The sequence below is a fragment of the Trichosurus vulpecula genome, chromosome 4 (assembly GCF_011100635.1).
Source record: "Trichosurus vulpecula isolate mTriVul1 chromosome 4, mTriVul1.pri, whole genome shotgun sequence".
Classification (NCBI taxonomy): Eukaryota; Metazoa; Chordata; class Mammalia; order Diprotodontia; family Phalangeridae; genus Trichosurus; species Trichosurus vulpecula.
In genome coordinates, this window is record NC_050576.1 from 171,097,059 (window position 1) to 171,121,858 (window position 24,800).

At 44.6% G+C, this 24,800-nt stretch overlaps 1 protein-coding gene across 1 annotated transcript; it reads right to left on the reverse strand.

The window, feature by feature from the left end:
- Positions 1-907: 907 nt before the first annotated feature.
- Positions 908-10,051, reverse strand: DYNLL2 (dynein light chain LC8-type 2). The gene is made up of 3 exons (XM_036757459.1): positions 9,676-10,051; positions 5,667-5,805; positions 908-3,003 (listed from the first exon to the last, which is right to left on the reverse strand). Exons 2-3 carry the CDS (start codon positions 5,796-5,798, stop codon positions 2,866-2,868), a joined length of 270 nt encoding a protein of 89 aa, XP_036613354.1. The 5' UTR covers positions 5,799-5,805; positions 9,676-10,051; the 3' UTR covers positions 908-2,865.
- Positions 10,052-24,800: the final 14,749 nt, after the last annotated feature.

The following is a 24,800-nucleotide window of genomic DNA, read 5'->3' on the forward strand; positions in this document are numbered from 1 at the left end:
GATTATAATAAACCTCCCACCCACAAGCAGGGGCATTAGAGCATTCAGTTGAGAATGGGGGGTAGGACAATGGAGAGTAAGTTATTTGTGCAGGTGAAGGCTGGGGTGCCCCCAAAGTCCCTTGCTTTTATTCCCCCTTGTTTTTGATCCCTAGGAGTCATGAAAGTCACTCTCAAAGTGGGACTCCCACTCCCTTCATGGGGATGCTTTGAGTACCTCAGAGGGGTGGGTTCCTCCTCAGAGCCCAAACTGCAACGAAGGATAGTCAGATGCCAAGCAAACCAGAGCCTTCGGACTAAGGAAAACACCTAGGGGAATAGCAAGGATGCTTATGTAGCCACCCCAGGTTGGATAAGGAAAGGTATCTTTAACCCTAGGGCTGACTGAGAGCAAATTTCACTTCTTCCTTTCTTTACCTCCAACTCCCTTAAATACCTGGTAGAATCAAACCAAAGGCCAGTAGGACAGGAGTTTCTCATTTCGTTTCTGGGATAGTCCTATCTGGAGCAACAAGGACTGGTCCCTCTGCCCCCCACCCTTCACCTTAACTTCCCCACTCACCCACAAGGCCTTTAAAAACCACCATGGAGCGTCCAGTCTCAACTTGTGATTTGTTAATTACAACAGATGGGACCTTAGCCACAGATAGGTCAACGGAAATGCATTCCAAACCTCACCTAACACCAAGTGTCCCAGCTTAGGGATGAATCTACTGTCCAGAAGACCACTCCCACTCAACAAGTAAACCCACCCCTAGGCACTGCAGCTGGGCCCTAGTAACCAGACTGATCCTTCAATTGGTTATCCTACCTCCCCTTACTCAAGGAATAGGGGGAAGAAATCTCTCCAACTTGAAATCTGTCAACCTCTCTTACCCACTCCACCCCCCCCAAAGAACACAAACAAGTTTGAAGTGCATCAATCAACTTTTAATGTCCAAGAGAGGAATGGAGGCAGAGCAAGGGGGATGAGGAAGGGGAGGGGGGGCAGCCACCCCTGCTCCAAGAGAATAAAGACAAAAAAAGAGATGAACACAAACCAGACACTTTCAATTGGCCTTACAAGTCAAGGGGGTAGGGGAGGAGACAACACAAACTCAAACATTTATTTAAAAAAAAAAATCTAATATCCAAGCAATTTATCACAGACAGCACATCCTTCACTGCCCAATTTATAATACAAAGAGCACTCTATCATTGCCCAGCCCCCCTGCCCCACCCCCAATGCAGGTTTCCTCTAGCATTGTAAAGAAAGGTGGAAAGCACAGAAGACTTGGGGGAAGGATAGCCCATTCTGCCAGGACTTAAGCTTGAAAAAAGGAGCTTCATTCATCCCTAATTTCCCAACATCTACCCCACCCCCACAACAATATTTTGGACAAGACACAGGAAAATCAGCAGTTCAAGGCATTAGCTTTCCCACCCTCACCTCAATTTAACAATTTCGCCCTCTTTAAGCCTCTACATCCCCCTAAGCTGAAGTCCTCTCTCCCCTCCCATCAGGGTTTCCCTGCTTCCTTCATGTCTTTCTGTCCCCCTTCATCTATGCTGCAAGATGAGTTCCCATAGGAGCTTCCCAAAAATCACTTAACATGTCCATCAAAACTACCAGCTCTCCTCCCCCTCAGCCAGAAACACTGTCATGCACCACTCTACCCAAGGCTCCACATTCCACTGAGTCACACCTTCTCTAGCCTACCACCGAGAACCAGCTCCAAGGATGACAGAGGCTGAGACTTCTCTTGTCATACAATTATTCCTGGGCATCCTTCTGTCAAGTCTCAACCAGAGACCAGCAGCATCTCCTGCACTAGGTGGTTGAAGAACTAAAGTGATACTATGCCCAGATCACTCAGCTGCCTCACAACCATCTTTACCTGTGCCCCTCTACAAACAGACACACACACACACACATTCTCTGTCTCTCTCAAAGACTCCTTCTCAAATACAGAAAGGAGGAAGGTTCAGACCCAAAGTCACTGGAAATTCCCTGGCCCATCAGCTAACAGGGAGGCTAACCTAAGGGGACTCTTCCAAGGAAGTGGAGAAAGAGTTAAGTTAATGAGTTGGATGTGACCAGGTTGGGGATATGGAATGAGAGAAAATGGAATAATCTTGCCCCTAGCATCCTCCCTATCTGAGCACCAGCAGGAAAAAAAATAGCCTAATGCACCAAATCCACAAAGACACACACACACATACACACCTCTTAGACACTCCCTTAAGCACTAATGAAGACAGCAAGACAAGTCTCTGCCCCCCACCCCCACCCCACCCCACAACAAATAGTTTCCAGGGCCTCTCTAGAGGATTCTCACCCCCTGCCCAACTCACAATCCAAAAACACTTGGATTCACATTATGGGGGAACAAACCTCCCCTTTACTTGAGCCCTCCCCCCCATCCCAACCCTAACACATTATCCCCATCCCCTTAGCTTTCCTCAAGCCTTCCAAAGAAGGCATCCACCACTGGGAAGGATTAAGTTGAGCACTCCAAAATCCTGGGGGTTTTTTGCTTCTCCTTTTAAGCTTTTTTTAGGGGGATGGGAGAATTTGTTTTGAGAGATATTTCCTAGTGCAATACAACCAAAGGGGGGGGGGTGTATTTTTTTTTTTTAAATTAAACAACAGAAAGCAGCCTTCTTCCCCAGGCAACTAAACAGAAGTAGGTTTTTTTGTTTTTGTTTTTTTTTTTTTTTTTACTGCAACATATACACATTAAGTCGAGTATACAATCCATGCAGTAGCACAGCCATTGGAGAGGAAATCCTGGTGCCAGCCTTCAGTGCGTGTAACAGTCCCAGCTCCGCCTGCCACCACCGCTGCCCGCCTCCTCCACCGCAGCCACCGCCACCACTGCGCCACCTAGCCGGACTTGAAGAGGAGGATTGCAACTTGACCCAAGTAAAAATAGATGAAGTGCTTTGTCTCATGTGTGACGTAGCTGCCAAAATTTCGGCCCACAATACAATGCCACGTGGGGTTATATTTCTTGTCGAATTCCTAAGAGGAAATAAGAGTTGGGGTGATGGTTAGGGAGAGTGGGGGGGGGTGAGATCAGGGAAATCTCTCATCAGTAGCTGGGTCCCTGGGGAGGTTTAGTGGGTACCTTACCTGACTCCCTATCTACCACCACCTTCCCCACCCCACCCCCACAGGATAACTTCAGCTCTCTAAGCTGTGGGAGCTCAGGTTCTAAGGCTAACTAGATTCTTCCTCCACCCTTCATTAATAATGAATCACACCACAGGCTAATTATTCCAGCCCCTCTGGCCTTAGCCACTTTACAGTAAAGCACTGGTCATCTTTCTCTACCCCACCCCCTCCAAACCTTCTTTCCCTTCAGCTAATACACATTTGGGGAATCTGGGAGGCCAAATCATCTCCCCAATCACTAAAGCAGAACATGGAATACTTGGGTCTTTACTGCCTTTCAGACCACTAAGTCATCATGGCCTCAAGTGATGAATAGAGTCCCTGAAATTCTGAGAGATAGAAGGGAGGAAAGTATTCCACAAATACCTGGAGACTTGGCTCTCTCTAGGTTGTTTGGTTGACGTCAACCCCTACAAATCAACTTAAATTCAGTAGAATCTAAGTATTATATTCTAAGAAAACATTAGCTCCCTAAGGGTGGTCACGGTTCTGTTTTTGTCCTTGTATTCCTAGTACTAACTCAATGTCTTACACATGGTGGGCATATATCCTTTGAATTTATTCCTCTTTCAGGTCCAGAATCGGGGATAGGAGCCTAGGAAGCCACAGAAATTTAATGATAAAACTGGAATTTGTCCTTTCCACGGGCTAAATTGAGAGGAAGGAGATGTCAGCAAGTTAGACAATCTTCTATCTGTTTCAATTATCCTACAGAAGCAGCTTTAGGATACCATGAGAATGAGGTGTATATAGCTGTGTGAGGTCTTTAGACCAAAACTTGGAACTCTGCTCAAGTGACCCAGCTAAGGTAGTCAACTTTCTCCACAGTTCAATCAACTACATTAAAGAGGCAGTGGTGTATGTAATTAGGTGGTACAGTGGATAGTGCTGTAGGTGGAGTGAGGAAGATCAGAGTTCAAATGTGGCCCCAGACAATTTACTAGCGGTGTGACCCCAAGCAAGTCAACTTAACCACACTCAGCCTGTGTCCACATTGGTAAACAGCACCTATTTGACAGGGTTCTTTTGAGAATCAAATAAGACAACATTTGTAAAGAGCTTTGTGAACAGCTATGTAAATATTAGGTATTCTCATTGTTATCATATGAAAACACCAGAATGAGGACCTCTAGAGGCCTACATTCTGGTCCTAAATCTGCAGCTGACAAGCTTTGGAAGCTCTGAGGGGAATTACTTTTCTCCCCCGGGTCTCAGTTTCCTCGATCATGAAATTCAGAGGCTGGCTAGATGATCACCACCTCCAAGCTGGAAGGAACTTTAGGAATCATCTGGTTCAACCTTCTCCTTTTACAAGAGGAAGAAACTGAGCCTTAGAAGTCAAACACCATGCCCAAAGTCACACTGCGCATTAGTGGCTGAGCCATGAGATCAGAGCTCAAGTCTCCCCACCCCCAAGCCAGCAATCCTAGCAGATCTAGAATTGGTCTCCGATGTCCCTTCCAGTTCTGAAATACTATATAATTCTAAGAAGCTGCCCATTCCCAGATCACACTGGGCTGTTTCCCAACTGAGATGTGATAGTCTGATCAGACACACACAAAGCATTTCCCCACCACTGGCTTCTGTAACCATTTTAGAGGTTGTTTTCATTTTAGACGATTCACTAACTGACCACAAGATCTCAACATTTACTGACTCTCAGTGAAGCCCTTAATGATCTCTGAAACACCCACTCATGAAGCCACTTTAAAGGAATTCTATGATTTGTATTGCAAATGCAAAACAAAAAGTGGTAACAAATAATATAACTTCCTCTGATTCTGGAGAGCAAGAGGGAACTGAGTGCAGGACAAGATCAAAGGACTTAGCACCAGAAGTGGGTTCTAGTGCCAGCTTCCTCACCTACTACCTAATAATTCTTTTCTTTTGTAAAGCAGAAAATCCCTCTCCTTGGTTTATCTGCAAGGTAAATTCTGATGCAGAGGAAGTATGAGAGAATAGGCCTTTGAAGTCAGGAACAATCCTGTCTCTAATACATACAGGCTCTATGACCCTGGGCCAAGTTAGGTTGGTAGTTACCAATCTGCATTGATGTAATGATATTTTGTTTTTCAGTTGTGTCTGACTCCTCATGACCCCATTTGAGGTTTTCTTGGCAGAGATACTAGAGTGGTTTGCCAGTTCTTCTCCAGCTCATTTTAGAGATGAAGAAACAGAGGCAAACAGGGTTAAATGACTTGCCCAGAGTTGCACAGCTAAGAAGTGTCAGAGGCCAAATTTGAACTCAAGGAGATGAGTCTTCCTGACTCCAGACCCAGCCTCCTATCCACATTGCCAGCTAGCTGCCCCACTCTTTTGCATTAGTAGATGGATTTCCTTATACCAGTGAAAACATAAGTTTGGTGCCCCCCACCCCAAATCCTATACATGACCCTCTAAACAGGCAGGATTTATACATGAATAATGGGGCTGAGCTGTCTAGTACTCTTCTTCTCAAGTTGCTGGGTCAGCCACCCCATCCCTCAGCTCCCCCACTTCCCATGCTGTACCTTCTTGATATAGGCAGCAATGTCTTTCTCTATGTTGTACTTCTCCATAGCCTGCGTTGCACAGTCAACCGCATCCTGCTGCATGTCCTCAGACATGTCTGCGTTCTTGATCACTGCTTTCCGGTCAGACATGGCGGCACTATAGCAAAAAACACAGGTGGCGGTCAGTCTGGCTCCTCACTCCACAGCGCTGGGGTCTGAGGGCCCACTGGGTGAAGAACCTCATGCTGTTACACATTCTGGGGACAGGAGAAAAAGTTCTCCTAAACTCAGGTAGCTGATTAGAGATTCTGACCAATTCAAAGAAGGAAAGGAATGAGAAATGCAATCAATTTTATAAGTCTGGCTATCAGTAAATACAAAACAAATGGAAGTCATGAATATAAACTCCCTTGACTCTGGAGAGCAAGAGGCAATTGAGTATGGGAGAAGAACAAAGGATTAAGAAACAGAAATGGTTCTGGTCCTGGCTCTATCGTTGCCTAAGTGACAATGGACCTGATCGCTTCTCTGGGACTCAGTTTCCTCATCTGTAAAATGAGCGGGTTGGACCAGATTCTAAGGTCTTTTTCCAACTCTAAATCATACGGTTCCTATCTTAGAGGACAAGAGACTTGGAGAACTCAGACTCGGGACCAAGTGCCAACCTCCCATTCAGACCACATTGTACTCTCACTTCTTCTTTGACCCTCCTCCATCCTCCCCTGCAAAGGATGTGTCCCACTCCATCATGGCCCAGTGGTTTAGTGCATTAGTCTCAACTCCACCACTGATTTCCCATATGACTTTGGGCAAGGTGGTATCTCTGAATCTCAGTTTCTACATCCACCAAGGGGATCTAATGTGTCAATCCTCTCTCCTCCTGTAGAAGGCATACTAAAACACTTTGTTTCAATAAAAACCTAAGTGGAGAAAACATAGTGGTAGATGTGTGGATGATTTGTGATACCCCCCATATGGACAGTACCTTTACAGGCAGCACATCAATAGGAAAAACTTATTATTCTAATGTCTCTTGCTTCCCATCCCTGTCAAAACGTCTGGTAGCATCTTAGAGCAGTCACAGACCCAGAGTTTACCCCTGACTCAGACATAAAAGAGAAACTACCAGAGGGCATTAAGGCTCATTTGCCTGTGGAGTAACAGTACGAGGAGAGGGAAGGATATTTAGGTGAACTCCAACTCTCCCCCGAGGAAATACACCTAACCACCACCCCATGGAGATCTCACCCTTGAAGCTTCCCTCCTTGGCCTGACATCCATCCTGCTGGGTACGGGTAGTTTCTCAATCTATCCTCATTCTACCTTGGGCATGCAGGTGAGACCTAGACAGTGAGTACTATTAGTCTCCTCAAAATCAGAAGACAGAAAGTCATTACCTCTGGGCCTCTCTTCTGCCTACCCCCTTCCCACACCTTGACTCAGAGAATGCCAGGACTTGCCTACAGCAAAAAATCCCTCACTTGGTACTGTAAAAAAGGATACGATTGCTACAACTTCAACTGTGGTGAATGATACCAAAGTATTGGAAGTATAGCACTTCTACCTGGAAGAGAGGTGACTCAGGCAAATAGGTGTTAAAAGGGCAGGTCCCTACCCCCCAGAAGTTATCAGTGCCCGGAAGGTACAACCTAGTTGTAAGAAAGGGCCAGGAGACAAGGCTTCTATTCTGAAGCTGGCTGTCTCAGGAACAACACAGAACATTCTTTCCTTCCTCCCATACAAACCCTGCCAGGCCTGCTTCCTTCATCCCATTCCCATCATGACCTTGGGCAAATCACTGGGACTCCCTTTATCTCATCTGAACCATCCCATTTTCCAGATCAGCTATACATAAAGTACTGCATAACCATAACTATTTTAAAGAAAAGTAAATTTCTATTATCCTCATCATTCCTGATTCATAGGAAAGATGAAAGGGTGTCAGATAAGGAAAGCACTTGGGAATAAGATTTGGATTTAAAACTCATTGGTATTGCCGCGTAATCTTTCTGCTGCTCATTCTAAATTTATTTATTCAGTTACTATACGGGAGTGACTGTTTACAGAGCCTAAAAGGAGAGGGTGAAGGGAAAGGGTTGGGTGGTCCTGGACACACAAGTGCAAATTTGGTTATTTCATCTAGCAATTTCACCTGCTCCTCAGCCTCATCCCCAAAGTCCAAAGGAACAACTTTGTTACAGTAATTAAAACCCAGCCTACTCTCCAGAAAAGAGCCAGCCAGTTACATAATGTCAGTCTTGTGACTACAATGCTACAATTATTCCCCCTCCCCACTCCCCCTCCCCGTGCCAGTGGCCCCCTACACCCAAGTTAGTCCAGTCCAAAGAGCTCAGGGAAGGAGAAAAGGCCTCAAGTCTTAGCTCTCCTCATGAGAGAGACACCCTGTCCTCCAAATGGAAAAAAGAACAGAAAGAACTCAAGAGTAAACTAGGAAGAGTTGAGTCATTAGACACTTTTTTAGAGAACAGGATAGGGACAATGGCTGCAGGCCAACTGCCCTTAACCCTCACCCTCCATTTTGCGATCAGGTAAAGATGGAATTTGAAGAGATTGTCAGAGATTGCAGATCCCTCAATAACAACATCTACTTCTACCTTCCTGGCTTCTAGGAGCCTCCTCCCCTCCCCTCCCCTCCCCCCCCCTCTGCTGGCTGGGGATCCTGTCCCTTTTCCCTACTCTTTCTTCCCCAGGGGTTTGATCTCCAAAAGGGGATCTCTGAAGGGCAAGTGAGGTTCAGAAGTAAAAACGAAAATCCTCCTTTCTTTGCAGCTTGCCGGCCTGCCTCCGTCCGTCCCTCCTCCTTCCCCCTTATACAAACCCTGCCAGGTCTGCAGGGCCTGGTCCACTGAGCCTCTCTCACCCCACCCCCATCGGCCTGGAGCTGCGCCGGGAGTGACTGGGCGTCCTCTCCGCAGGAAGGACACCCCGGAGGGGGGCAGCATCGGGAGCCGCGTCACGCCCGGTGCCCTCTCCACCCCACCCCCTCCTCCCCTCCTTTCTAGGGCCCCCAAACATCGGAGAACGTGAATCCTACTGGGGTAGGCGGGGGAACACCTCTGCAGTCTGGTGCCCCCGCGGGACGTGTCTAAAGGGGGATCCAAACCGGGAGAGATCAGTACGGCCCAGGGCAGAGCAGGCTAAGGGAGGGTCTGAAGTGGGTCCAAACCCAGGGAGGTCGAAATCTCAACCTACCTCCCACCAGAGGCTGGGGCTGCCTCGCAGCAATCCGATGCTAAGGGGGGGGAAGGGTTGGGGGGGGTGCCCCAGGACATCGGAATCCCACCCTCCATTCCCCACCAGGCAGACCCTGAAGCAACCCAAGGCTAAGGGCGAGTCTAAAGGGGGTCCAAACCCAAGAAGATAGGAATCTCCCCTCCACCGCCGAGCAGAGGTTGGGGAGCCTCGGTGCAGGCCACGGTTAAGGAAGGAGGAGCACTGGGCTGCAAGCTGCACTGAGCTGATCCTACCCCTCCAGGGGGGAGGCGAGCGATGTGGGGCTGGAGTCCAAACTTGCTCCACGTCTAAGAGAGGCAATCAAGGCCTCGGATTCCTCCTTCCAGCCCCAGTCCCTTTCCATCCTCCCCCCCCCAACCCCCTCCTTTGCTGGATAATAAAGGTGGGGCTAGGAGGCATTGTGGGAAGCAGCAGCAGGAGCCGCAGAGGGCAAAGCGGCTAGGCAGCGTCCAAGCTGGCCCAAGGACCCATCTACGGGCCCTGGAGGTGGAGGAGGTGGGGGAGGTGGAGAAGGCGCGCAGGAGCCCAGGGCCCGGTCCCTTACCCCGAGGCCACCACTGTCCTTCTCCTTCCCCTCCCACCCCCTCCCACCTCCACCCGGCGCCCCAGGCAGCCAGCTTCAAGTCCCCACCCACCAGGCCGCTAGTTTGGATCAGTTCCCTCCCCCAGGTCTCCCTAGGGAGCCCCCTCCCCCATGCACGCACCCCGCCAAGCACACACACTCTCCCCCCCCCCCCGGTTCCCAGGCACAACCCCTGCCCCAGCCGCTCACCTTCACGGTGACAAGTCCTCGAACGGAGCCCCCTCGAGGGAGCAAAAATCAAAGGCGGCTGGCAAGGGAGACGATGCGGGGGAGGGGGTGGGGGCGGGGGGAGGGGGACGGGGGCGGTGTCCCCTTTGCTGCTCCTGCAGCCGCAGCCGCCGCAGGTTGCTCAGCTCCAGTGCCCCGTGGCCCCGGCCCCGGCCCCGTGCGCGCAGTCCTTACTTCCTAGCTTGCTTCTTTCTCTCCCCTCCCGCGCCCGCTCTCGCTCCCTCTTTCTCTCCCGGTGGGTAGGTTGCTCCCACGCGGGCACAGCTCCCCTCAGCTCTTCTCTGCTCTGCCGCTGAGCCCCGGCTGCCGCGCGGCCCCCCCTCTGAAATAGAGCCCCGCCCCTGCCCCCCGCCCCTCCCCTCGCGCCGTCGCCGGGCCTCCCCATTGGCTGCGCCAGCCCGGCCCCGCACTGCGGGCTTCTCCCCGCGCCGCTCTCGCCCCACATCTTGTTTCCTCCCACAATGCCCCTGGGCAGAAGGAGGGATTGGGATGGGGAGGGCTGGTTTAAGGAGGGGCTGGGGGTGGGGAGGGAGAGACACCTTATGGGGGGAAGGTGGAAAGAGGAGACGGTCTTTGGCCATTTAGAAAGAAAGGAAGAGGAGAGGAGAGGATGGATGGCGGTGCCAGACCTTAAGAAATACACCCTAGCCCAGCCCTAGAGAGATGGATTGGAGACCCCAACTGCAGGGAGGAAAAAAACGAGACACCACACCTGTGGAAAAGGAGAGACCAGCTCCATAGAGAGGGATAGAGGCATAAACAATCACGGGTCTCCTTTCCCTCTCCACAGCATTGGAAGGCCCATTCTGGCCCCCCACTCTAGCCTTTTTCCTTTGAGCCGAAAGCAAGGACAGGGAACTTGGTAACCCGCTGTCCCCTAAGCTGCACAATGTCCGCTGGTCAGCCAGGAGAAACATTTCTGCTCACAGCTATTATTTGGGCAGAGCTGCAGGGTGGACGTACATTTGCAAAAATGCTATATCTAAGTTTGGTTTCAGGGATCCCGAGCTCTTCTTCCCAGACCATTTTATTCTTTCAGCAGCGATGTCGGTCCCCAGAAGCAAAGTAAGCTGTTTTGAGCCAATGAATCAAACACACCAGAAAGAAAATGGTCAAAGCTTTTGGCTGTGAAGTTAGCTGAGGAGGTTGAGTGGGAGAGGAATGACAAGGCTGAATAGTGTGGCTGCCTGGAGCTAAAGCAACTCTAGTGGCAAAGATAGGGTGTGTACCCAGGGTGCTCAAAGAGAAAAGCTAGAAATGTCTTTTTTCTTTTCTTAGGTCTGTTTCATCCAACGGGTATGCCCCTAGAGTGATGGGTAGGGGAGGTTCCTTTCCAAGCATGAGATCATGTCCATTCCTGTCTGCCAGCTAATTTCCAAACTGGGAGAATACGATTCAACCTTTGACTATAAGATGTGTATAAGAAGAATGTATTTCATTTGATAAATTTCCCAATCATATATGTCTTTAAAAATATGTCATATGTGTATATAGATATGTAGATATATAGATATGTGCATCATTTGCATTTTGTTTCCCTCATTAGATTGTGAGCTCCTTGAGGGCAAGGCCTGTTTTTGCTTTTCTTTGTATCCCAGCACTTAATATAATGCCTGGCACACAGCAAGGGCTTAATAAATGCTTCTTGTTGACTTGCTCATTACAGAACATGGGTTTTTGTTTGGAGATTTCTGTGGAATGCCTCCACATGGCATGTCCACTGGAACAAAAAAAAAAGGATAAAAACAAGGGGGAATTGACTGGGACTCTTGTTCCAGGAGCTCCCTTTAGAGACCAGCCCTCTGACTTGACCTCTCTTGGACCTTGAGAAGATAGACCAGAGTACAGCTGAATGAACCTGAATTCTAGTGGCAGGTTGGGGGGGCAGGGAGAGGGAAGACCACTTTCCTCCTGTCAGAAGCAGTTGATAGTGTCTTGAGGCAGGAGCAGAAGGCAGAGGTAGACAGGTGCTTGCAGCAAGCCTTGAAAGGAGAAATCCTAAGAATGGACTTTTGCAGCTCAACAAACAGAAGCAACCAGGGCACTTATGGATTTACTGTAGAAGGATATAGTTAAAATAGTCAAGTGTATGCCTGATCAGGCTAAGAGGTTAAATGTTCATGAACCCCAAACTCCCATGTGGAAGAAGGGGGATTTTGAATTCCCTGGGCAGCATGATTCCAGAATCAAGACTTCTAGCTAGAGAAGAGAGATTTCCCGGGAAGCACTTTGTGCATGATGGAGTTCTGATACTAGAATTTCTGAGCAGAGGTTCCTAACTTTTTGGGTGTCATGAACCCCTTTGGCATAGTCTAGTGAAAACTACAGACCCCTTCTCAGAGTTATATTTTTATTTTTTAAATGTTTTGTGTAAGTAGTATTTTATTTTTTCCGATTACTTATAAAAATAGTTTTCAACATTCATTTTTTGTAAGATTTTGAGCTCCAAATTTTTCTCCCCCATCCCCAAGACAGCAAGCAATCCGATATAGGAGAATAATGTTTTTTAAAAAATACATGGGGTTATAAAGGAAACCAATTATATTGAAATATAGTTGTAAGTTTAAAAAAGGTTCTTAGACTCCAGGTTAAGAACCCCTATTCTAGAGGAAAAAGAGGATTTCCTGAGACAGCATGCTACTTGGAGAAAGAAGAGGAGCATTTGCGTAGGTCCTACACAACATCCTACTTGAAGAGCAAAGCCTGTGAGTCACTTAGACAATGTAGTTACAATGGTAAGAAGGTTACTTGCAGCAGAGCCCAAAATGTAACAAACCACAGGAAGGTTCTACAAATCTAGTGGAAACCAGGCAGGACTCGGTGGGAAGGAGGAATGTACCAGAATGTCGAAGGGTTGCCCTCATAACAACCCCAAATTCAGTTCCTTTCTATGGTAAGCTCATATGCCATTTGAATGCCCCCATTAGAATGTGAGTTCCTTGAGAGAAGAGACTATCTTGCTTTTTTATTCGAAACCCCAGCACTTAGCTCACAGTACTTTGCAAACAGTAAGCATTTAATAAATGCTTTTTTATTCATTCAGTATCTTTTTACAGGCCTCTCTGAGCCTTAAATCTTCTGTACTTTCTGCGGGTTATTCTCTAACCTCAAAGCATGTGTTGGGGGGAGGGGAGGTAATAAAGATGTTTGATCAATCACTCTGAGAGTGGGAAAATTCATAAGTGGAATCCCACCCTTGATGCAAGTCAGTCCTTCCTGCAGGTTGTCTCAGACACAACCACACCTACTCCTATCTTCCTACACTCCACTCAGTATGCCCTCTTCCTCCACAGTGCAAGACCCCACTTCTGAACTACTCATCAGGGACTCCCAGGTATCCACAGCAGCAGCTGCACAAGTACCGCCACCTGTAATTCTGCCTCCCACTCTCACCTCTGCCTCTCCCACCTCATGGTTGTGAAAAGTGCCCCCTTGAGGGTAGGCCCTGAATTGGGGGCAATAACTGATGACTAAGAGTCCTACCTGTCCCCTTATCATTTTTGGTGGGACACAGTGAGTTACACAAGATAAGCAGGAATGGATGGGTTGTGATCCTCATCAAGGTAATTATGTTCTCTGTCAAACACAAAGCACCCCTCTTCCAAACTTCCTTATTACCATAGAAGGCAACACTGTCCTTCCAGTCATCCAGGCACCCAAACTTCTATATCATACTCTGCTAGGTGGCCTAGTGGATAGAAGAATGTTGGACTTGGAGCCGGGAGAACATGAGTTCAAATCTGACCTCAGACGCTTACTAGCTGTGTGATCCTGAGGAAACTCTCAGTCTCAGTTTCCTTGTCTGTAAAATGGGAATAATAAAATCACCCACTTCATTGGGTTATAGTGATTAAATGAGATGAGAAAACATATCGAGTGCCTTACAAACTTTAAAGGGCTATCATAAATAAATATATGTTAGCCATCATCATCATAATTATATCTAAGTTGAGAAATCTTATTGTTCTACCTCCACATCTTTCACATCTATTCCTGTTACTTTACTCATAAAGCCGTCACCCAAGTTCAGGCCCTCATCATCTCTTGTCTGGGCTATTGTGCTTAATTAGCCTCTCTACTTCAACTCTTTCTCCTCTCCAACTCATCCACACGTTGCCAAAGTGATTTTCCCAAGACATAGGCCTAACTACGTCACTCCCCTAATACATAAATTCCGTTAGCTCCCTGTTACTGTAGGATCAAATATTATTTCATCTCTAGCTCATCTTTTTCTATTTCTTTGTGTGTGTGTGTTTTAATATGCATAATTATCAATATAGTCATAATGCATATACATACGTTATAAAAAGTCAACAAAAACATTGGGATCACATCCTCAAAAAATGTTGTGCCAATGGGGGTGTATGATCAAAAAAGATTAGAGACAATCATTCTGACCATACACACTGCTATTTTTGAGTGCCTAAGTGGGAGCTAGGGACCCTTTTAGCCACATGTGGGAAAACCTAGACATGAGTTATATACTCTGAGTATTTGTGGTCATTGTTCTGTCATTTTCAGGGCCTGACTCTTCGTGACTCCATTTGAGTTCTTCTTGGCAAGGATACTGGAGTGGTTTGCCATTGCCTTCTCCAGCTCATTTTACAGATGAGGAAACTGAGACAAACAAGGTTAAGTGACTTGTCCAGGGTCATACAGCTAGTGTCTGAGGCCACATTTGAATTGTCTTCCTGACTTCAGGCCGGATGCTCTATCTGCTGTGCCACCTAGCATATTAGTTTTTTTTTTTCTTGGAGCAATTCTCAAAAGGTCAGTAAGTCAAAAAAAGAAAATAACTTTTACTGGATCAGTCCCCCAAGATCTGGCCCAGTCTGTGTGAACCCAGAGTCCTTGGGAAGCCCTAGGCTATAGGTTACGGGAGTTATTAGTCATCTGATTCTTTGGGAAAAGCAAGAGTTGGGGCAGGGGGGAGTGAAGTGGGGGAAGAGAAGGACAGCAGCGGGGCAAGAAGGGTTCAGAAAACCTGATGGAAAAGAGCCTTAATGTACCTCCTATACCATCTTTCCATTGCCACTCCTCCAGAACCTCCTTCAAGAAAGGAAGCATGATCCAGTCTTAACAAGCCTGACTCTGAGAAATAAAAACAAATCAACAAAGGCTATTGAGTATAAAGCACTATGTCATCCAGGATAAAGTCACTTCATCGACTCGAAGACCTCAGGATGCATGATACCACACTGTAGTTCTAACTTCAATCCAAGAGCTTATAATGAAAATGAACACATACACACACACACGCGCGCACACACACAGAGAGATAGCCTAGTAACCCGTAAGCTAGCACTCTCTTCCCCCCTTCACTCTATATTAATCTTAATCATACATTGAAGTGTAAATGCATTTGTCTGGGGACTGTAGTACTGGGACTGCCTGAGAACCATTCCCAGGAACTCCTAAATATGGAGAAACAGGTGTCTGGGGTTCCTGAAGGTCACCAGAGCTTCATAGTATAATGGACAGAGGATGTGGCAATCAGAGTACCTGGGCTGGACTCAACTCTGTTTATTACCTTTGTGAACAACTCAGGGTTTCTATTTCCTCATCAGGGGAACATCAAGACTAAATGATCAAGCCCAGTATCTGAAGACAACCCTGTCAGAACAAAAGTCCTCCATTTTAGCCAATTCCTTTTATTACCTTTCCTTACTCCTCCCTTTCTCTTCCTCTTCTTTCTGTCCACAAACTCTTAAATGATAAAGATCTAGTGTCACTCTCTAACACTAACCCTTGAAAATGAGCATAGGAAAAACACTGTAAAAGCTCAGTTTGACTGTGTGTGATAATATAATTGCAGTCATTTATATGGTATACTCCTTATTTGTTCTGGCTAGGGAAGCTAAGTGGTGCAGAGTCATTTTCCTGAGTGTAAATGTGGCCTCAGACACTTACTAGCTGTGTAGCCCTGGGCGAGTCACTTAACTGTGCCTCAATCTGTCATCTGTAAAGTGAGCTGGAGAAGGAAATGGCAAACCACTCCAGTATCTTTGCCAAAAAAAAAAAACCCAAACAAACCCAAATTGGTTCAGGAAGAGTCAGACAAATCAAAAAATTACTCAACAGCAAAAATCATGCATCACAAAAGCAATCATGCATCTCATTAATATAAACCCAGTGTTACTTCTTTGAAAATTTATATTTGATTATAATTTTGCTTCATTTTCTGCTGCTCGTATGGTCTCATCGTCATCTATGCACAAAGAAGGAAAAAAAACTAGAGAAATATCTATGATAGTCTTTGGCCAGTAGAAAGCAGAAAGTGAAGACCAGGAAGAGCTCAGCCCTCCCCTTCATGACCCTTCCCCAATAACTTCTTTCCCAGCTCTGAGCTGGGACTTAATTTCTCTGGGCTTCAGTTTCTCCCTCTACAATGAGGCAGTAGGACTAAATGGCTCCTAAAGTCCCTTTTAGGTTTTAAAACCTATGATCTGTGATCCTCTCTACAATTTTTGGTATAGTTTTGGGAGATGACAAAAGATGTGAAAGCCTAGGGGGGGGAAATGGTGGGCCAGGAAACAGGACATCTGGCATAGTGGTCCTCTAGGATCCCTAGACTTAAAGTCAGAAGACCTAGGTTTGAATCATTGCTTTGCAATCAACTAGCCATAGAACTTTCTCTAGGCCTCCATTTCTTACATGTACAATGAGGAAATTAAACTAAATCTCTAAGGTTTCTTTCAGTTCTACATCTTATGATCAAGATTAGATAGTAGCAATGAAGACAGTATAGCCTTCTACTCAAAGTAGCTCATCCTTTCTCCATGGTGCAGAGAGGGTGATAGTATGAATATTTGTGGTTTGCTGTGACAATGTGAAATAGGAGTAGAACCATATAATAATCTTATAGCTAGACGAAACAATGGAGGTCCTCTAGCACAAGACTTACCTGAAGTCTGAACTCTCCAGGCCTTCCCACCAACAGTTCTGTCTTAGAAGCAGGCCATCTTGGATCAGGCAAGAATGAATCTTGAGGCCTTGCCCTGATGAGTTGGCTTTGCTTTGTCTCATGGCCACAGATTGTATTGTGATACCTGAGTAGCCAGCTATTGCTAGAAAAACCCTGCCCCCAACCCCTAACTGCAAACCCCAGTCTGCATAAGAAAAAAAACAGACTGAGTTCCTGCCCTTTGGCGAGTGTCCTGGGCCTCTAAGACATTTCCAAGGAATGTAAGCTAATTACCAGGATGGAAGCCTTGACCCTAGACATTACAGTGAATTATATGACTTTTGCCTTATCTTGAGCCTTCCTAGCTTCAAGAGTTATGGCAAAAGTTGGAGACAGAGATCCTGGGTTGTAATTCCAATTGACACTTTGTCAACTATCTGATATGTTGTATTTACAATCTATTCAGGAGGTTCCTCTATTGTATCATGGTCATAAAAAGTGAAATAACACAAGCTTGCTGAGTCTGCAAAATGACAATTCAAGAGATAATTAAGCACTGAATCCTGTATTCTCTATATAAACCACCCTTTCACTTCAAACGTTGCCATTGATTTGGGAAGACCCCAATGGCCACTGGCTAATAAACTTCTCCATTCAAAACTTATACTCTGTGGCGTGTCTCACTCGCTTCTGGTACAACAGTATCCCTATGACTTTGTCTAAACATCTCATTTATATTTCAGTTGTGTCATATTGACATAGAAACAGATCCCTGTGGGCTACATATTGACTTAGAAAACCACAAATTAACATTATCTGTGTTGTATTGTATTTTTATTTATTCTGTTAAATATTTCCCAATTACATTTTAATCTGGTTCTGTGTGAACTCAGATTTTTGCCTACTGCCCATATGCAGTGAGTTTGATACTTCTGTTATAAATCACAAGGAGATCAGCCAATTGAAAGAATTGGGGTGAGGGAGAAGATATGAGACACACTGATCAAAAAGCATGATAGGTTTGGTTTTGCTTTTGTAAGAATCTCTCATATGACCACCCCAGGGTACATCCTAATTCATAGCAAATGAAAAAAAAAATTGAGAGCAGTGGGATATGAAAATGGCGTGCCTCCTACTGTAAGGAAAATAAAAGATTAACAAATATCAATAACACATTTTTTTTTTACCCATAGGATCATAGGTTTAGAAACAGAAAGTACCTTGGGGGTCATCTAGTCCAATTCCCTCATTTTATAGTTCTACAAAGTGAGGTTCAGAGAAGTTAAATGACTTTCCTAAGGTTAATAGGTAAGAGAGACAGCATGGTGCAGTAGACAGCTCACTCATTAAGAGTCAGAAAGCCTGGGTTTATATCTCTGCTCTGTCATTTATTCTGTGTGCTTTGGAGGATCATCTCCTTATATCTTAGTTTCTTTATCTGTAAAAAAGTGTTCGTGGGGTTGGGAATGGACTTAATGTCCTCTAAGGTCTTTTCAGCTCTTATTCTATTAGCCCATGATCCTATTAAGGATAGTATTCAAACCTAGATCTACAGACTCCAATTCCAGGACACTTTCCGCCATACTACCCATTTCCTCCACAAAACATCGGGATAATGACCACCGCACCTCAGAACCAGAGAAGTAAACAGTGTCTAAGATGCATGCAATTGATGAGGGTACAATCTCTGGGAGCCCCCTTGAACTCTCCTTGAATCTTCCCAGTAGATCTGGCCTTCCCCTAAGGCCATAAGCCTTACATTATCATTAGGCCCAAATCTCTAACTAGCCTTGCCCTTTGTTATCCAGCTACTTCCCACCCTTGATACTATCAATATCCATGCCTTTAGCTACTTCCCACGCTTAATCCTATTCTCCTGGTTCCTGGAGTCTGACCTCATCCCAGTCCCATCAAGCTCCTCCTTAGACCTCTCCCATCACCTCAGGACCACCCTAGATCCCTCCTACAATCTTTGTAGATATAAGTCTCGTCTTGCCTCCGTGAAGGTGCTCAAATTCAATCTAGCTTTGTAGAGATTGAATCTGGTAACCTTGTGAAAACAGGTGTCACAAAGGGTGGGATTTCTTAAGACAGCTCATTATGGCAAACCCTTAATAAACTTGGTCTTTTGCGTTGGGTGAGAAGGCTTGGGTTGAATTCTTTCGGCAGGACCCGGCGTGTTGGTATTTTGGGGTCTTGAGCACCCTTCAACCCCAAACCTCTTCACAATGACTGCAGGCTGGTTTGTTCTGGGGTAGAGAGAGTTTTGAATAGGGCCATTCTCTTAAGAGTTGTCCTTTCTCCTAGGCTTCCCTCTCAGGTGCACAGACAGGTCACTGCCCTCCAGGTGATCTCTTTTCAGAATAAGAAGCAATGATCTCACTTTGAAAGAATAGCAAAGCCCAGTAAGTGAAGCGAGACTTCATACAGAGATAGGGCGGAAAGAATCCTTTGGGAGTTAAGGTGTCGCTCTCATCTGTCCTTGGAAGGACAGTCAGAGCAAGTTCCCAGCCCCCAGCCATATGTCTCCTTGCCTCCCAGGAGAGCCTTGCCTTGCTCACACAACCCCAGTAATAGCTCATATCCATTTACCTTTGGGTTCCCTGAGTGAATAGACAAAGAGGTAGATGCAAAGCTATTGTAAAATTAGCATAGTGATTATGCAAGGCAGTCACACAGTGTTCAGGAAAGTTATTGCATGACTTCTTTAGTTTTTGGTCATTCAACAGAACTGCTTTTTGGGAATCCATCCCCAGGAGTTCAGGCCATTGAGCAAAATTTTGTGTGATCTAGGCCACTCCTCTGTCTTCCTTCCACCATAGGCAATTACCCCAAGAAAGGGCAAAAGACCTGCTCCTTCTCCAGACACTCTAGGCACAGGCCCCATTGTCCAAAGGGGAAGATATTCATCTAAGGGCCCTGAAAAACATAAGGATTTTGATCAATACCAAGACCAACCCTGATTCCAGAGAACTCCAGATAAAGAATGTTACCTATCTCCTGACAGAAAGGTGAGGGGCTAAATATACAGAATGAGACATATATTTTTGGATATGGACAAACAATGTAGGGATTTTTTTTGCTTGACTATAACTTTGTAACAAGGATTTTCTTTTTCTTTTTTTTTTTCCACATGAGGGAGGGAGGAGGTGAGAGGGAGAGAAAATAAATGCTTGCTAATTTAAAAATATATAATTTTTTTTTATTTTTTAAGGTAATTCATTTACTTTTAGTTTTTAACATTCATTTCCACAAGAGTTTGAGTTACAAATTTTTCCCCATTTCTCCCCTCCCGCCTACCCCAAAATGGCATGTATTCTGATTACCCCTTTCCCCAGTCTGCCCTCCCTTCTATCACCTCATTCCCCCCACCATCCTCTTTCCCCTTATTTTCTTGTAGGGCAAGATAGATTTCTATACCCCATTGCCTACATATCTTATTTCCCAGTTGCATGTAGAAACAGTTTTTAAAGAGATCATTCTGAAGAAGGACAAAAAAAAATCTACAACTTCAGAGAAAAGGATCCAAATTGGAAGAGGAAACCTGTGTATTAGAGGTGACAACTGTTTGTTTAGTCAATGTTTACACAACACCAAGAGGTTTGATACAAAAACTGCTAATAAAGTGTCATCTTCTCGGTCACACAGACCAAGAAGCAGGGGAGAAGGGAAGGATAAGGAGCAGAATTAGAATTAGATCTAGGGGAAAGCCAAGGCCAGAGAAAAGGTACATAGGGACTCAAGGAAAGGACTCTCCATTAGAAGTCCAGAAATCAAGAGTTTTACTGTCTGATAGACTGCTAAATGACTCTGTGAACTTTCATCTAATGTGAACTTCACTTTCTATATCTGTAAGCGAAGATAATAAATCTAGCTCAGGAAGCTGTTATGAGGATAAAATTAGTTTTGAAAGAAACATAGAATTTCACATGATTGCACATATATAACCTATATCAAATTGCTTCCCATCTTGGGGGGGCGGGGTAGGGAGGAAAGGGAGGAAGGAAGAAAGTTTGGAACTCAAAATTTGATAAAACATGAATGTTTAAAATTGTCTTTACATGTAATTGGAAAAAATAAAATATTAAAAGAGAAATACATCAATGTAAGGGATCTTTTCAAATTATTATTGTATTGGACAGAAGGCAAAATAAAAAAGAGGCCGAACGTGGAATTAAATTCGTATAGAAATGGGAAGGTAGCAAAAATCCAAAGAATCCTGCCTTCCTCCTTCAATCTGAGATCACCATCCGTGTCAGTATAACTCTTTGTGTAGATCTCATGGTATAATAGATTAAGGGGTCATCTAGTTTAACCTTTTAAACTTTTTTTTTGTACAGTATTTTTAAAAAATTCTGAACTTAACAAACATCAACTAAAAAGAGTACTTCCATATACACAGTAGAGCAGAAAGAGGGGACTGTATGTGAAACTATGAATATCCATTATGTACAGCTTGCTTTTCTTTTCAAGTACATAATAAATTTAACTTGTTACTTTCAAAGCTGTCTGTTATTACCTCTGGCCTTGCTTTTCTTCCCTTCTGTGCATTTCAAAAGCATGTGTAAATGACCCTCTTCTATTTTCTTTTCTTCCTCTTGTTTTGGGCTGGCTTACCTCTAGCTACCTCTTCCCTCCCAATCTACCCAGAAATGAGAAAAAAGAAAAACAAAACATTTGTAACAAAAATGTATGGTCAAACAAAAGAAATCTCCCCATGGGTTGTGTATGAAAACATATGTATGTCTTCTTTTGCAATTTAAGTGCATGATCTGTCTGTCAGGTAGTGGGCGGCAAGCCCCAATCATTGGTTTTCTGTAATAGTGGTTGGTCATAGACTGAGTATGGAAGTCTTTCAAAGTTATTTGTCTTTACCATATTGTTGTTAGTATATAAATTGTTCTCCTGGTTCTGCTCACCTCACTCTACATCAATTCATCTCTTTCATCACTTGTTATGGCACAACAATATTACATTACATTCACATACCATAATTTTTTCAGTTCTCTAATTTATGAAATCCCCTCATTTTAAAGATGACTTGCCTAAAGCCACAAAGGTAAGAATAGAAGAGATGAGATCTGAACCCAGGTCCCTCTGATTCTAAATCATTTCATTCATACTTTATACTCAGTCGACAAACAGTTTAAGTGGTTATTACATGTGACTATGGAGAAAAAGAGTCAGTAATGGAGCTTTGAGCAGAAAGAAGTATATTTTCATATGACCTGCCCTCAAACTCCTTCACACACACACACACATACACACACACACACACACACACTCACACACCCCTTAAAAGTGAAAGTTGACATTTACCCAACACTTTTATCTCTAAAATTAATTCCTGTAGGGTGAGGCAAACATGGCTGAATCTTGGGGCTCGGGTGAATTAGCTTTGTTCTGTTTTACAGCCAAAGACTGTGCCCCTATTGCCCTGGCCAGCCATCTGACAAGCGTGTCATTAATCACAAGTAAGATAAAATGTAGATAGCTCAGGGTCAGCCCACTAGTGCCCAGGGCAGGAAGTAGAACTTAGAGAGTAGAACTCATGTCTCAGCTAAGAGGGAGCATATGGGGAAGAATAATTTCAAGACTTTGTTGGCTTTGAGTCATCCAGTTGAAGTCTGTTATGCCCTTTAAGCTCTTACAGATTTCTACGATGTCCTGTTTCTGGGATCATACGATGTTTCTAAATAGAGAAACCAAGATGAGTGATTTATTTGGCATCTGAACTGACCAAGGTGGGTAAGGATGGTTACTTAGAGTTCTACAAGGGTAGAGAGCCCCAGAAAAGGATCTCCAAATGAGGACATCCCCCGCCTAGCAGTACATGGAAAAAGCCCTACAGGATTTTACAGTGGGGTGGGGGATGGAGAACATGAGTGGGACCATGATGTAAAAACAAGGAGTCAGGAGACCTAGCTCTGTCTTTATGACCTTGTGTAAATCATTTCCCCTCTTGGGGCCTCAGTTTTTTCATCTGGAAAATGGAGATATTGGTCTACAATCGCTAAAGTCCCATCTAGCTCAAAAATTCTGCCTCTCCATCAGAATTAATACTCAGCACTGAATGTGTTGGAGAGCACGTAAAATTGACAGGAGGGAAACAAAAAGAGAAGGGGCATTTAAAGGCCTGAGATAACTAGAAGGTGTTCCCTGAGCTCTAGTGGGGCCCTTCTGTGTAGCGGGGTACAAAGGCTGAAGAGGGCCTGGCAGATAACAGCCTGTGGAACCTTGGGTAATGTTTCCCTGGCTAGAAAAGCAGATGGAGTTAATGTGCAAGAGATTTCTCCACCCGGTTCCTTCCACCTAAGGATCCTCTGGAAAAGCTGCATTATAATCGATAGCCTCATAAATAAATAAGGATTCAATGCATCCTGTCTCCAGTCTGAAGCTTCCTCAGGAAAATTGAGACTTGACCCACTATTACTCATCCATGTCTTGAATTGTAAGGCCATAGAACTCAGATGGGCAGGAATCATCTGAAGTTATTTTGTTCTTTGTTCATTCCCCATCTGGCATGGGATAGTACAAAAACCACCCCAGGAGAGTGGCTTGAAGTGGAGAGATATGTTAGGTTCTGGAGCGAGTGAAGGGTTTCTTTACCCCACCACCATTAGACATCCCTTCGACTTCCTTCTCCTAGACTCTTGGCATCAACGTAACAAGTCAGCATCTTTGTTTTGGTCTATTTTACAACTCCTGCTCAGGATTCCTTCCCTTACTACCACCACCATTAAGCTTTCCTGCCCTAGTCTCCCCTCTTATTTCTAATTCTTATTTCTATTCCCACCCTCCAATTGAAGCTCTTTTACACACATCTTTTTTTGTTCCACTAAACTAAAGGGCTACCTCATGGCCTAACAAAGGGAATGCATCTCCCCAAACATCTTCAAATTCAAGTACCTTGTTCCTTGCTGAACTGATGTTTTTCAGTGGCATTTTTGGCAAAAGGGAGAAACTAAGCTAGTGGTTGTGGTCAATCTCGTGGCATGACAGGATTTACAGAATACAAAAAGGTGTTATTTATCTTCAGAGTGTCTTTCACAAACCCTTTTAGAACCTGGATTCCTACTTTGAAATTTTTGCCCCTGCTTCCTCCTTTCTATCCCCCTAACCCACATAGGATATTTCCATGCCCGAGACTGCCAGAACTTAGCTCCTCCTGTAACATCAGGGGCTGTAACATCCAGGGACAGCTAAGTAGTGAGGTAGGTAGAGTGCCAGGTCTGGAGTCAGGAAGACCTGAGTTCTAATGTGATCTCAGACAATTATTAGTTGTGTGACCCTGGACAAATCCCTCAATCTGTCTGCCTCAGTTTCCTTGTCTATAAAAAATGGAAATAATAGTAGGGTTGCTGTATGGATCAAATGAGATTATAATTGTAAAGCACTTAGCATAGAGACTGTCACGTAGTAAGCACTATATAAATATTAGCTATTTTTATTATTTCTGATGTGTGTCTTCATGGGTACCAGAGGATTTTCTTAAATCTGGAAACTCTTTCAATTCAAGACTTCAGGTTATTTAAAATAAGCTAGTTCCCTACTTTATCCCTCCTGAGAGTCTGAAGTTCTGCATTCTGAGTCAATTGAAATTCAGGACTATCTTGAAGGAGACTAACTAGCTCAAAGGTCTTACCCTAAAGTTCCAATTTGTTCTATTCTGCCTATTTCATTCTTAGTCACCCATCAATTATTCGTTGGTGAGTGAGTATACAGCAGCAACTATGGTGTAAAGATGCAGCAGAAGACTAGGGTTCTAATACCAGTTCCATAATTTCCTTATCTAAAGACTTAGGTAATTATGTTGAGACAGTCATTTCATTATTCAGCCTCAGTTTTCTTATCTGTTAAATGGGGGCAATACTTTGCTTATTTCATGAGACTTTTGTTAAGATCAAATGTGCTCATAGATGGGAAAACACTTGGAGAACCTTAAAATATTATGGAACTGTAAGTTATTATTGTTACTGTTCCAGGCTGGCTTCCTTCTCCCTTATGCATAATCTTGGTCCTTCTGCCACCACCAGTCTGTGCCTGAGCAAAATGTAATTACAAAGATAAATCTGTTGTCAAAATATCTACTGCACCTCTCAAAGCCACATAGAGGCAATGTTTGTCTTACCTGATATTTCCAATTATCCATAACAGTGTTCCTTTCCTCTAACTCAGATCA